This window comes from Vicia villosa, linkage group LG7 (genome assembly GCF_029867415.1).
Source record: "Vicia villosa cultivar HV-30 ecotype Madison, WI linkage group LG7, Vvil1.0, whole genome shotgun sequence".
NCBI lineage: Eukaryota > Viridiplantae > Streptophyta > Magnoliopsida > Fabales > Fabaceae > Vicia > Vicia villosa.
In genome coordinates, this window is record NC_081186.1 from 38,941,697 (window position 1) to 38,955,215 (window position 13,519).

The 13,519-nt window shown below is 36.3% G+C and overlaps 1 protein-coding gene across 1 annotated transcript; it reads right to left on the reverse strand.

Annotated features, from left to right (window-relative positions):
- Positions 1-5,534: 5,534 nt before the first annotated feature.
- Positions 5,535-6,890, reverse strand: LOC131618899 (uncharacterized). Its single transcript, XM_058890055.1, has one exon. The coding sequence runs from the start codon at positions 6,888-6,890 to the stop codon at positions 5,535-5,537; it is 1,356 nt and encodes a 451-aa protein (XP_058746038.1).
- Positions 6,891-13,519: the final 6,629 nt, after the last annotated feature.

Here is a 13,519-nt window from a genome sequence, read left to right on the forward strand (position 1 = left end):
ATGAAGTTTTGATGAATATAATGATACATATGAGTTATATGTGTGAGATGTGTGTGAAATTTGTGTGCAAAGAATGGACAGAGTTGTGAATTGAGTGATGAAATGAAAAGAGGGAACTGTGTTGACTTCACACAGAAAATTCATTCTGCGCTGTGTTCGCGACGCGAACAATGGTGGCGGCGCGAACTGAATGAATTCTGGGTTGACTTGGTTCTGCCTTGTACTTCGCGACGCGCACATGTGGATGCGGCACGAACTGAGTGAATTTTTGAAGTACATTGTTTCTGTCTGGTACTTCACGGTGCGACCAATGCTTGGCGGCGCAGACTGTGTTCAAAATTATTTTCTTGTTTGTTTGAGACTTGAATTGCATACTTATTACTTCTATATGTTCATTATGTGTTATTAATTGATTAATTAATATGTGTGAGGTATAATTGGATGTATTATTTAATTAATTGCTAAATGATAATTGTGTTGATATTGGATTGAATGGTATGTTGTGTAATGTTCTGCAAAGCCGTGAAGATGTGATTGTGTAGTTTAAGAGATAGAGAGATCATCTTAAATGCATGAGTCTTGTTTTGTTGCGCACGTACACAAGCATGAGTCTTTGAAAGGGGCAATGTTGGGTAATCTCGCGAAGGTTATTTACTTGTCCCAAACCTAACGAGTATGGGGTTTGAAAGCTTAACGAGTATGGGGATTTGAGGTGGTTATCTAGTCTAGAGAGGATGATAATCGGCATGACCGGAAATGATAACGGAGGGATCCACATGCATATCTCATAGAGTCACACTCGAGTCGCACGTGTCGGTGTGAAATGTTGTTCTGTGTGATTATGTGATATGAATGTGTGGATGTGAATTTGATTTATATGCATATATATATATATATATATGTGAAATGATGAATCATATGATATGAATTAGAGAAGGTAATGTGAGTGTGATATATGTGAATAATACATATTTGATGTGGAATGTGAAATATATATGTGTATGAGTGATATATGTGTAAATGTGTAATTCATTGATATACGATGTTGGGAATTTGATTGTGATACATAGTTGTATTAAACATGTTGACTTTATATTGAGGATCAATGTATATTTTGAGAAGAGTGATGAATTGTGAAATGCATGCTTATGTGTGTTGTATTTCCCATTATTATATTTTCTATTTAGAATTTAAATTCTCACCCTTCTGTTTGAATGTTCCCCTTTGTTGGTAACGTGCAGGTTCAGACGAGTGGTTGCTCGATTCCTGGCTTCATCGGGGAGCTCCGAGTTTTGTTTTGATTAGGTAGTGAGTCGATGCTCTGGTTATGTAACACTGGGTTAGGATTAGTGTGTTGAACTCGTTTTTCCATTTGGATTTGTATCTTGATACTACCTTATGATTTTGTATGATGTTTATTGTTGTTGTTGGAGACCTTAGTGCCAAATATTTTGGATATGTTGCTATGTTTCCATTTGGATGATATTGAGACATGATCATGGTATGGGACATGGATCATTTTTACAATGCATAAGTATTTGTGATTTCCGTTGTGTATGCATATTTGATTTAAATTATGCCAAGTAAATGTGTTATATTGAGGACCAGATGTATCTTATGTAGACGAATTTATTGTTTGTTGGTTTTTAAAAACTTTTAGTTTTTGAAAACATCGTTGTGACGCCCCTTGTTATATGCATGTTTACTCTAAGTAATTGTTTATGATTATTAATTGGGGTATTAGAAAGGGGTGTTACATTAGTGGTATCAGAGCATAGTCGACCAGTTGGTCAGAGTCGTTAATGTCTTAATTCCCGTTGTATTAGATTTGTGTATCTGACACGATCGATACTGTGTTGTCTGTTTGGTTGTTGGTGGTCGTAGGACAATGGTTGCTGGAAGGAACGATGATGCCATTGTGATGCGTCCATAAGTGCACGGATTTATCGAAGTAATATAAAAGATTGTTGAACCACAGAGACCAATGTCAACCTACTGTAATCTATTGTTGCTTTGTAAAGCTAAGGCTAATGAATGTTTGATAAAGGGGAAACTAACTACTAAAACTGAAATAAAACTAAGATTAAGATGAATATAAGAAAAGGGAGACCGGAATGTGGATTCTGCGTACTTCCGAAACTCTGTAATTCGTTGGCTTATTGTTGAATAGTATATTTAAGGCAAATATTTTTGTATCGTATCCACAGAGATTGGGTGATATTACCGTCGTTCTATAGTTACTATCGCTTTAAGTTCAATTTGTAACAAAGTTGGTTTGAGTTGAGTTTCTATTTTTCTATTCAAAAGATAAAGTAAGCAATAAAATAAGACTTGTTCAAAGATAAAAGAGTGACAAGATTGGTTTGGTTTCACTACCCCTATCTTCCATATGACTTTCACCAAATGCATAACTTCAATAGTGGTGAAATGATCTAGTATCCTCCCAACAATGTTTATGTCTAAACAAAGTTGTGAAAGTTAATATATTAATCTTTAGATGATCTCTCACTCTAACTATCAATATACTAATCTTGATTGTTTGATACAAATAGAAAAGTGGCAAATAAATCTATCTCTAGCATTTATTCACTACTTGATAAAATGTTGTAGATCAAGACTTGAAATATATTTCTCAATCATAAATCAAATCTAAATATAAAAGATAAAACAACAACATTCATCCATTTCAATACCAATGAAGTTCATACAAATGTGTTAGAGAAAATACATAGTTAACAAGGATAGCTACTACCTCCAATCTTGTCAAAGTGGGATTTAGCTACTCATCACCATGGTTGACAGCAAGAAGAATGAAGAAGAAGCTAAGAACATCAATCTCTCACAAAGTTGTTCTTTCTCTCAAAACGCTAGCCTCAATGTTTGGTTCACAATAGAAAATGAATAATCTAATTTTCCTTTTTTTCTCCCTAAATAACCCCTAATTCGTACTAACTTTTAATCTTCAAAAGATAAGCCCCTCTCTCATGACAAGTGGCAACCAAATAAAACAACAGATTCTGCAGCGCAGTGTTTGCGGGGCAAACAGGCTTCATCAGCACTTCTTTTGCTATTCCAAGTCTTCATGTAATTCATCTTCCTTTCCACGATCTTCAAACCTAATCAAAACACTACAAAACTAACAAACATGTGAAATAACAATTCTAATGAACTAAAACTAACAAAATTGCAAAATTATAAATTGTATGAATAAAAGTGTGATTATTGAGTAAAAAGTGGTTAAAAGGACCAAGAACATTATATGAAAATTAGTACTATTTGGTCCCTAACAACTCTCCCCAACTTACCATTTTGTTTGTCCCTAAACAAAAATTCACAAGAGTAGCAAGAGCAACACAATAAGAGAATGATGACAAGGTAACCGGATACTCAAATGGCTCAAAAGTATAAGTCCTTTCAAAGTACACCCACCACAATGCTAAAATAAAGCATGAGAAAGAATGATGGTAGAGTGCAAAGTGGTATCAAGAAATTCCAACAAGACATGTCAAAATTGAATCAAACCTACACACACATCATAGTAATGATGAATACAAGAGGGTTTACTTTCACTCATCCGGGCATTTAAATCAACAACAACTCAAATCATGCGTTCACCATAACAAGTTCAAAATTATGTGCAAAGTGAGAATCAAGAGGGCTTTCATAGGTTGTAATGTGGCTTGGGTTACAAAGAAATGGTTTTATTAAAGGGAAATTAAACAAAAACGCCTATCCTAAAGGAACATTCCTATCAATTCACTTAGCAACAACACTTGCTTGAATCCCCTTTTCTTTCTTTTTCTTTTTCTTTTTCATTATTTTTCAACAACACATAACGGGAACAATTTTATTTCTTTTTCTTGCCCCATAATTTCAAAATGTGTTGTTCTTTTCTTATTACCACAAAAATCGTAAGTATCACTTTTTCATTTGTTTTTCAATCAACTCTCCCCAACTTTAGGATTCAAACCATATTAGATACAACAATGCTCCCTACATAGACATAGGCACAAGGCAAAATTGCAACCATTGCGGTTGAAGGTTTCAATGAACAAAAGAGATTAGGATTCACATACAAAACATATTCAATAGTCACATGAATCCTAATATAAGCTCAAAGGGGTTAACTAAGAATCACTCCGCACAAGGTTAATTGATTTAACTTTTTGATCAAGTGGTTTTTCTCAATTTCAAACAATGCCTCTATCACTTTCACACTTTTCACAAACAAGAATAATGCATGGTTTAGCATGATAAAAACGAGTTGAAATAAATTCCGGTATCCCGCATTTAGTGTACAATGGAAAGTTTCCTCACAATTGGTTAAGTTCTAAATTTTGATTAAAAACTGACATGTGACTCAAGGAATTTATGCTAAGCGATTTGCACACACAATCAACTAACCATGTTAAGTTTAGAGAGCGATAAAGTGTACCTTAATTTTCCTTGATACCGATTCTCATCATTGCCACTCGAAGTGTTCACAACATCAACTCTTGTCCGTGCCCATTGATTCCTCAAGCTTCTCTTTGTACAAGAACAATTAAACAAAAACAATTTGAAAAGTTAGGCTAATCACCTTCCACCCAAACACACAATTAAACAACAATAATAAAAATGCAATTGTAAAGATGTTCAAATGGTGAAACGAGAGCCACCCTAAAGTACACAATTAAAAACCGAGAAGTGCAACCATAAATAAATAAAACAAAACAGAATTAAGACTAAAATAAAATAAAAATAAACTACAAAATTGCTAAAACACCACTTCAATCTTCTTCTTCATCCCCGCCACCAACTGTTCCGATCACATCTTCTATTGCGTCGTCCTCATTTCCGGTACCGCTGCCTCCTGCACCCCCATGAAAGGTGGCCTGCCCACAGGCCAATTAACGTATGCATCATACTCTGCTTCCAAAGAATGTGAGTGAAGATAGGGTATGAGAGTGTAGTGAGGAAGAGATTGGTAGAGTGATAGGAGGGAAGTAAAAATAAAAGATAAAAATAAAAAAACTAGGTTAAAGTAAAAGCTAATGTTTTTGAAAGTGAAATTCCTGTACTGCAGCGTTTGCGGGGCAAACAAATGAAATTTTCTTTGCAAAATTGGCTTACTTTCTGTTTTTGGTCCATTCGCGGGGAAAACAATGATTGCGGGGCAATCACTGATGAAAATTTCTTTTTCAAAATTGGCTTACTTGTTTGCGGGGCAAACACCTGTTTGCGGGGCAAACAGGTGAAATTTTCTTTGCAAATTTGGCTTACTCCCTGTTTGTGGTCCATTTGCGGGGCAAACAATGATTGCGGTGCAAACAGACTTGAATTTTTGAAAAATGCCAATTTTTACACTTAACTTCCACTTCCTTACAAAAACAAGTATCTAACACCTACAAAACAGAAAATCCATGAAAATAACAAAATCTACTTACGACGTTGGGTTGCCTCCCAATAAGCGTTTTGTTTAACGTCATTCAAGCTCGACGGTTCGATGATGCATCAAGGCTCGACGGGCGAAATGACACACCATCGCGGCTTGCTTATCCATCGTGGTAGACTTTGAGTCTTCGTTCCTTTACAGTCCAGCTTTCTTGTGTTTTAGGGTCCTCCACCACAATGGATCCATAATTTCGCACCTCTTTCACAACAAGTGGCCCCGACCACTTTGACTTTAACTTGCTAGGAAACACCTTGAGTCTTGAATTGCACACAAGCACCATTTGTCCAACTTTAAAGTTTTTGTGATGAGTCTTTACCTCATGATTTGCCTTGTCCTTGTGAAATTGATTCTCTACCTCAATGATTTCTCCTTTTTCATCATCGATTCGGAAGTTGTCATGTTCATCCTTAGGAGGCTTCATAGACTCAAAAAGAGTAAAATTTACCTCTTTATCTTGCACCCTCACTTTCATAATCCCATCATCGATATCAATCATCATTCGGGTGGTCTTCATGAATGGTCTTCCAAGTATTAATGGCACATCACGATCCTCCTCCATGTCGACTACCACAAAATCAACCGGGAACAAAAATTTGTCCACCTTGACCAGCATGTCTTGTACAACTCCATATGGTGAAATGATAGACTTATCGGCTAGTTGCAAAGTTATCCTGGTGTGTTTCATCTCAATTTTCCCCAATCTCTTGACAACGGATAAAGGTATTAAATTGATGCTAGACCCCAAATCAACCAAACCATTACTAATGTAGTTACCTTCAATGGTGATCGGTAAAATGACTCGTCCCGGATCGGCTTCCTTTCTTGGGGGAGTTTTTTGAATAATTGCACTACAATGAGCATCAAGCACAACCGTCTCTTCATTCGTGTACTTCTTTTTCTTTGTGAGCATCTTCTTCATGAATTTAGCATACTTGGGCATTTGCTCCAATGCTTTGGAAAATGGAATATTTATGTGAAGTTGTTTAAATACATCCATAAATCGAGCGTAGCGCCTTGCGTCTTCCTTCCTTGATTGCACATGCGGGTAAGGTAGATGTTGGAGAGGAATTGTGCTCACATTCTCATTTATCTTTTTATTCCTCTTCACTTTTTTGTCCTTTTTCTCTCTTTCTTCTTTTTCTTTCCGCTCTTTTTCAACTAATTCTTCCTCTATCTTCTCCTCACTCTTTTCTCCCTCATTTTCAACTGTCACTTCCTCCTCTTCATCTTCAACTATTATTTCCTCCTCATCTTCCACTATAACCTCTTCATTTACGCCACTATTCACCTCCTTCCCACTTCTTGTAACAATGGCTTTGCAATGCTCCTTTGGATTGGTTTGAGTGTTGGCGGAAAAGGATGCTCCCGGTTGTTGCTCAGACAATTGCTTTGCAAGTTGACCCACTTGATTTTCTAAATTCTTTATGGCCGCTTCATTACTCCTTTGATTAGCCATGTATGCTTGCATGAATTGTGTAAGAGTGTCTTCCAACTTTGAGCTTCCACCTTGAGATTGTAGACCTTGGCCTTGTGGGTTTGAACTTTGATAAGGACTTTGATGTTGATAGTGTTGATTGCTGAATCTTGAAGGTTGGAATCCTTGGTTGTTTCTTTGGTAAGGATTGTTATGAGGTGGAGGTTGCCTTTGATAGCCTTGGTTTTGATTGTTGACATAATTCACTTCTTCACCATCGGGAGGAGGACAAAAACCAGTCGGATGATCTCCATTACAAAGTTCACAAGCTGTCACATGGTGCCTAGTTTGAGATCCTTGAATCTCTCTCATTTGCTGTGGGAGTTTGGTCATTTGTTGTGTGAGAAACTCCACTTGCTGTGATAGAAGCTTGTTTTGAGCAAGGATGGCATCATTGGTGTTCAATTCAAGAACTCCCGGTTTTCTTTGTGAAGGACTTCTATCATGTTGACTTTGACGGTCATTGAGTGCCATTCGGTCAATTATAGTTGTTGCTTCTTCCACACTTTTAGACATAAGAGAACCACCTGCGGTAGCATCCTAAAGCGTTTTGTGAACCAGTTGAAGTCCATTTCGGAATAGATGAATTTGTGTGAGCTCATCAAAACCATGTCCCTTGCACTTTCTCAACAATGACTTGTATCTTTCCCAAGCCTCATTAAGTGATTCGTTACTTCCTTGGTTGAAAACCGCGATTGCCGTTTTGGCCTCCATAAATCGGGATTGAGGAAAATATCGTTCTAAAAACTTTTCTTCCAATAGATTCCAATCCCTCATCACATTTGGTAATTGATCAAGATACCATTCTTTGGCTTTCCCAATTAATGAATGTGGAAATAGCCTCTTGAACAATGATTCTTCATTCGCCGCATCAACTCTCGTTGAACCCGCAATCTCATAAAATTTGGTGAGATGTGCGAACGGATCCTCATGATCCATTCCGGTGAATGGATTTGCATAAACAAGTTGAAGGATTCCGGACTTCATCTCCGTATTTGCTCCACCTTGAGCATTGCGTGCAAATTGGGCGGTGCGTCTTGGACTATTGGCGGACATTTCGGTTGGAACAACACCCGCCATGTCTCCTTCAAAAGTGTCTACAACTACTTCTTCAATTTGATTGTTAGAAGAAGTAGATGCCTCTTCTCTTGGGCTAACTTCCTTCTTCTTTGTGTCTTGCTATTGAGCTTTCGGAGTGTTCTTTCAATTTCGGGATCGAAATGAAATTTCTCTTCGGTAGCTTTTTCTCGCATACACAAGAGTCTACAAAACTAGCAAACCAAGTGAAACGCAAAAGAATTAAGAATAAAGTAACAAACGTAAAACAATGAACTATTGCAATGCTTGCAATATCAAACGCTAATCCCCGGCAACGGCGCCAATTTGTTGAATAGTATATTCAAGGCAAATATTTTTGTATCGTATCCACAGAGATTGGGTGATATTACCGCCGTTCTATAGTTACTATCGCTTTAAGTTCAATTTGTAACAAAGTTGGTTTGAGTTGAGTTTCTATTTTTCTATTCAAAAGATAAAGTAAGCAATAAAATAAGACTTGTTCAAAGATAAAAGAGTGACAAGATTGGTTTGGTTTCACTACCCCTATCTTCCATATGACTTTAACACCAAATGCATAACTTCAATAGTGGTGAAATGATCTAGTATCCTCCCAACAATGTTTATGTCTAAACAAAGTTGTGAAAGTTAATATATTAATCTTTAGATGATCTCTCACTCTAACTATCAATATACTAATCTTGATTGTTTGATACATATAGAAAAGTGGCAAATAAATCTATCTCTAGCATTTATTCACTACTTGATAAAATGTTGTAGATCAAGACTTGAAATATATTTCTCAATCATAAATCAAATCTAAATATAAAAGATAAAACAACAACATTCATCCATTTCAATACCAATGAAGTTCATACAAATGTGTTAGAGAAAATACATAGTTAACAAGGATAGCTACTACCTCCAATCTTGTCAAAGTGGGATTTAGCTACTCATCACCATGGTTGACAGCAAGAAGAATGAAGAAGAAGCTAAGAACATCAATCTCTCACAAAGTTGTTCTTTCTCTCAAAACGCTAGCCTCAATGTTTGGTTCACAATAGAAAATGAATAATCTAATTTTCCTTTTTTTCTCCCTAAATAACCCCTAATTCGTACTAACTTTTAATCTTCAAAAGATAAGCCCCTCTCTCATGACAAGTGGCAACCAAATAAAACAACAGATTCTGCAGTGCAGTGTTTGCGGGGCAAACAGGCTTCATCAGCACTTCTTTTGCTATTCCAAGTCTTCATGTAATTCATCTTCCTTTCCATGATCTTCAAACCTAATCAAAACACTACAAAACTAACAAACATGTGGAATAACAATTCAAATGAACTAAAACTAACAAAATTGCAAAATTATTAAATTGTATGAATAAAAGTGTGATTATTGAGTAAAAAGTGGTTAAAAGGACCATGAGCATTATATGAAAATTAGTACTATTTGGTCCCTAACACTTATTAAAAATGTCAAAAACATATTTAGTAGAAAATATTAGCTTAAAGACTAAACCTCACACTCTCGTGGTCTTGAATAAAGTCACGCTCTTCAACAGTAGGATATTGCTCTCGCTCGCCCACTTAAATCAAAGAACGCGTTTTGAAAACTAAACAAGTTCTAATTAATCCTAAAGCGCTCTCGTTGTGTTTAGGATTAATGCCTAGTTTTTACTATCTGGTTCGACCCCCACGCTCTCGCAGTGCCGGTTCGAACCTTAATAGATCTCTCACTCTCGTGAAGAAATCGTGGTAGGTAACCTTTCACTCTCGTGACAAGGTTACCTAAATTAATATTAAAAACATAAACCAAAATATAAATTATTAATAATAATTTAAACCAACACAATTACCGAGTCCTGTCGGAGACGACGGTCCTCACACACCGGACTCAAAACATTTTAGCCGAACATGGAATTAAGCGTAAATAAATTAAACAGGCGGATTGAAATTAAGAAGAACATGGCAATTAAATTAACGAAGGTAAATGAAAATAATAAGAAAGCATAAAATGAAACCTGTAAATGATGAAATAAAAGAAACTTGAATTAACTTATGAAATTATCTCCGCGTAATGAAAGGAAACAGAAACTAAATCTAATGGTGTTGTGGTTCCTCGATGTGAGAAACTATCACTTTTACATGGTAGAAAAACTGCCTAAGAACTAAACAAGAAAAAGCTATGCCGAAAAGAGAAGAAGCGTCCCCGATGTTGTAACTGCCTTCCAATATATATTCCTGCTTGCATCAGTCAGTTGAGCAAATATAGGAGGACCAGGTGTGGTCACGTGTGGAGAAAAATTAGGAGGATTTGGTTTGATATTGGACTTTGGAGAAGTTACGTGGTGTTTGAAAAGGTCTCGTGACGAGGGACAAGGTTGTGTGACATGGGCACACATGTATTAAGCATGCCGACCTTCCTTCCTTTTTGCTAGTGCCGACCGACACACTTAAAAATGTGACAAACGTCACATTACTTTTATATCTATATATATATATATATATATATATATATATATATATATATATATATATATATATATATATATATATATATATATATATATATATAAATATTTGATTATATTTATATATATGGGGCCCATAATCATATATATATATATATATATATATATATATATAAATATATAAATAAATATATATATATATATATATATATATATATATATATATATATATATATATATATATATATATATACTTTTTTCATTTCTTCCTTTTTTGTGGTTTTAAGCTCGATTCTTCTCCATTTTTGCGACTTTCTTCATACATGCCTTGTAAATAATAAAAACCTGAAAACATAGAAAATACTAACATAATACGAATAAAAAGCAACTTAATTAAAATAAAATAGAGACATAATTCATATAAATTGAGTCAAATATATGATACATTTTCGTATTATCACATTGCTGATGCATTGAGGATGTTGGCTGGATCTCTTGGTCAAATTCCTCAAGCTAACGCTGGAAATTGGAATGGTGATGATGATGAGTATCGTGCTTTGGGGAAGTTCCAAAGGAACAATCCTCCTATCTTTGAGGGGGAGCATGAACCGGATAAAGCTCAAGCTTGGTTGAAGGCGATTGAGAAGATTTTTCGGGTCATGAATTGCACCGATGCTCAGAGAGTGCATTTTGGTACTCACATGTTGGAGAAGGAAGCTGAGGATTGATGGGGCAATATGGCTCAGAGGTTTGATGAGGAAGGTATTCAGGTTACTTGGGATCGTTTTCGAGATGCATTTTTGAAAAACTATTTTCTGGAAGATTGTCGTGGAAAGAAAGAGGTGGAATTCTATGAGTTGAAGCAAGGAAACGGTACCCTGACGGAGTATTCTGCTAGATTTCAAGAGCTTATCAAGTATTGTCCTCACTACAATACTATGAATGCGGAGAGATCTAAGTGTTTGAAGTTTGTGAATGGTTTGAGATGTAATATCAAGAAGGCGATTGGTTATCAACAGATTACTTGTTTTACGGAGTTGATTAATAAGAGCCGGATTTATGATGAGGATAGTAGGGAGAGTGCTTCTAACTACAAGGCTATGAATGAGAAGAAAGGTCAATATCGTGGGAAACCGTATGATGGTAAGAATAAAGCTGGTTTTGGCGGAAATCCAAGTGGGAGAGGATCTAGTGCTCCGATCAAGTGCTTCAAATGCGGTGTTAAGGGACATCGTGCTGTTAATTGTTCCAAAGTTGAAGTGATATGTTTCAAGTGTGGCAGGAGTGGTCACAAGGCAAACGAGTGTAGAGGTGGTTCGAAAGTGACTTGTTACAATTATGGGGAGCAAGGTCACATTAGCACCATATGTGATAAGCCAAAGAAGGAACAAGCGAAGGGGAAAGTGTTTGCATTGTCTGGAGCGGAGGCTTCTACCGATGATAGGCTAATCCAAGGTACGTGCTTTATTAATGGTACACCTTTGATTACTATTATTGATACCGGTGCGACACATTCTTTCATTTCTTTAGATTGTGCTAGGAGGTTGAATCTCGTGTTATCTGACATGCGTAGAAGTATGGTTATTGATACACCTTCTATGGGTTCTGTTTCTACTTCTTATGTGTGTTTGAATTGTCCGTTGAGTATTTTTGGTAGAGATTTTGGGATTGATTTAGTTTGTCTTCCGTTAGAGCAGCTTGATGTGATTTTAGGTATGAATTGGTTGGAATTTAATCGTGCTTATATCAACTGTTTTGATAAGACGGTTATCTTTTCTGAGATTGGTGTTAGAGAAGATTTGTTTTTGTCTGCTAAGCAAGTTAATGAGTCTGTGAAAGATGGCGCTGAGTTGTTTATGTTTTTGGCAACCTTAGATGTGCATGAGAAGAGGACCATTGAGGAATTGCCAATAGTTTGTGATTTGCGGAGGTATTTCCTAAGGATGTAAGTGATTTACCGCCAGAACGTGAAGTTGAGTTTTCGATTGATTTAGTTCTTGGAACTAGTCCTGTATCGATGGCTCCACATAGGATGTCTGCTTCTGAGTTGAAAGAGTTGAAGAGTCAACTTGAAGATTTGTTGGAAAATAAGTTTATTCATCCTAGTGTATCACCGTGGGGTGCACCTGTTTTGTTGGTTAAGAAAAAGGAAGGTTCTATGAGGCTTTGTGTTGATTATAGGCAATTGAACAAAGTGACTATTAAGAACAAGTATCCACTTCCAAGGATTGATGATTTGATGGATCAGTTGGTTGGAGCATGTGTGTTTAGCAAGATTGATTTGAGGTCTGGGTATCATCAGATTCGTGTGAAGGCGGAGGATATTCAGAAGACTACTTTTAGGACAAGGTATGGTCATTATGAGTATTCTGTTATGCCGTTTGGTGTGACTAATGCACCTGGTGTATTTGTGGAGTATATGAATAGGATTTTTCATGATTATCTTGACAAGTTTGTGGTTGTGTTCATTGATGATATTTTGATCTATTCTAAGAGTGAAGATGATCACGCTGGGCATTTGAGAATTGTGTTATCGGTGTTGAAAGAGAAGAAGTTGTTTGCTAAGCTTTCTAAGTGTGAATTTTGGTTGAGTGAAGTTAGTTTCCTTGGCCATGTGATTTCGAGTGGAGGAATTTCAGTTGATCCGTCAAAGATTGAGGCTGTATCTCAATGGGAAGCTCCTAAGTCTGTTTTTGATATTAGAAGTTTTCTTAGCTTGGTGGGTTATTATAGGAAGTTCATTGAGGGATTTTCTAAGTTATCTTTTCCGTTGACGCAGTTGACTAGAAAGGGTCAAGCTTTTATTTGGACTTCGCAATGTGAAGCGAATTTTCAAGAGCTTAAGAGAAGATTTCCTTCTGCCTCTATTTCGATTTTGCCGGATCCGTTGGAACCATTTGTTGTGTATTGTGATGCTTCATTTTTGGGTTTGGGAGGTGTTTTGATGCAAACATGGAAAGTGGTAGCTTATGCTTCAAGGAAACTTAAAGTTCATGAGAGGAATTATCCGACACATGATTTAGAGTTGGCCGCCGTTGTGTTTGTTTTGAAACTTTGGAGGCATTACTTGTTTGGATCAAGATTTGA

Coding starts and splice junctions, on each gene's coding strand:
- LOC131618899 (XM_058890055.1), bottom strand. CDS start 6,890: ATGGCTAATCAAAGGAGTAATGAAGCGGCCATAAAGAATTTAGAAAAT.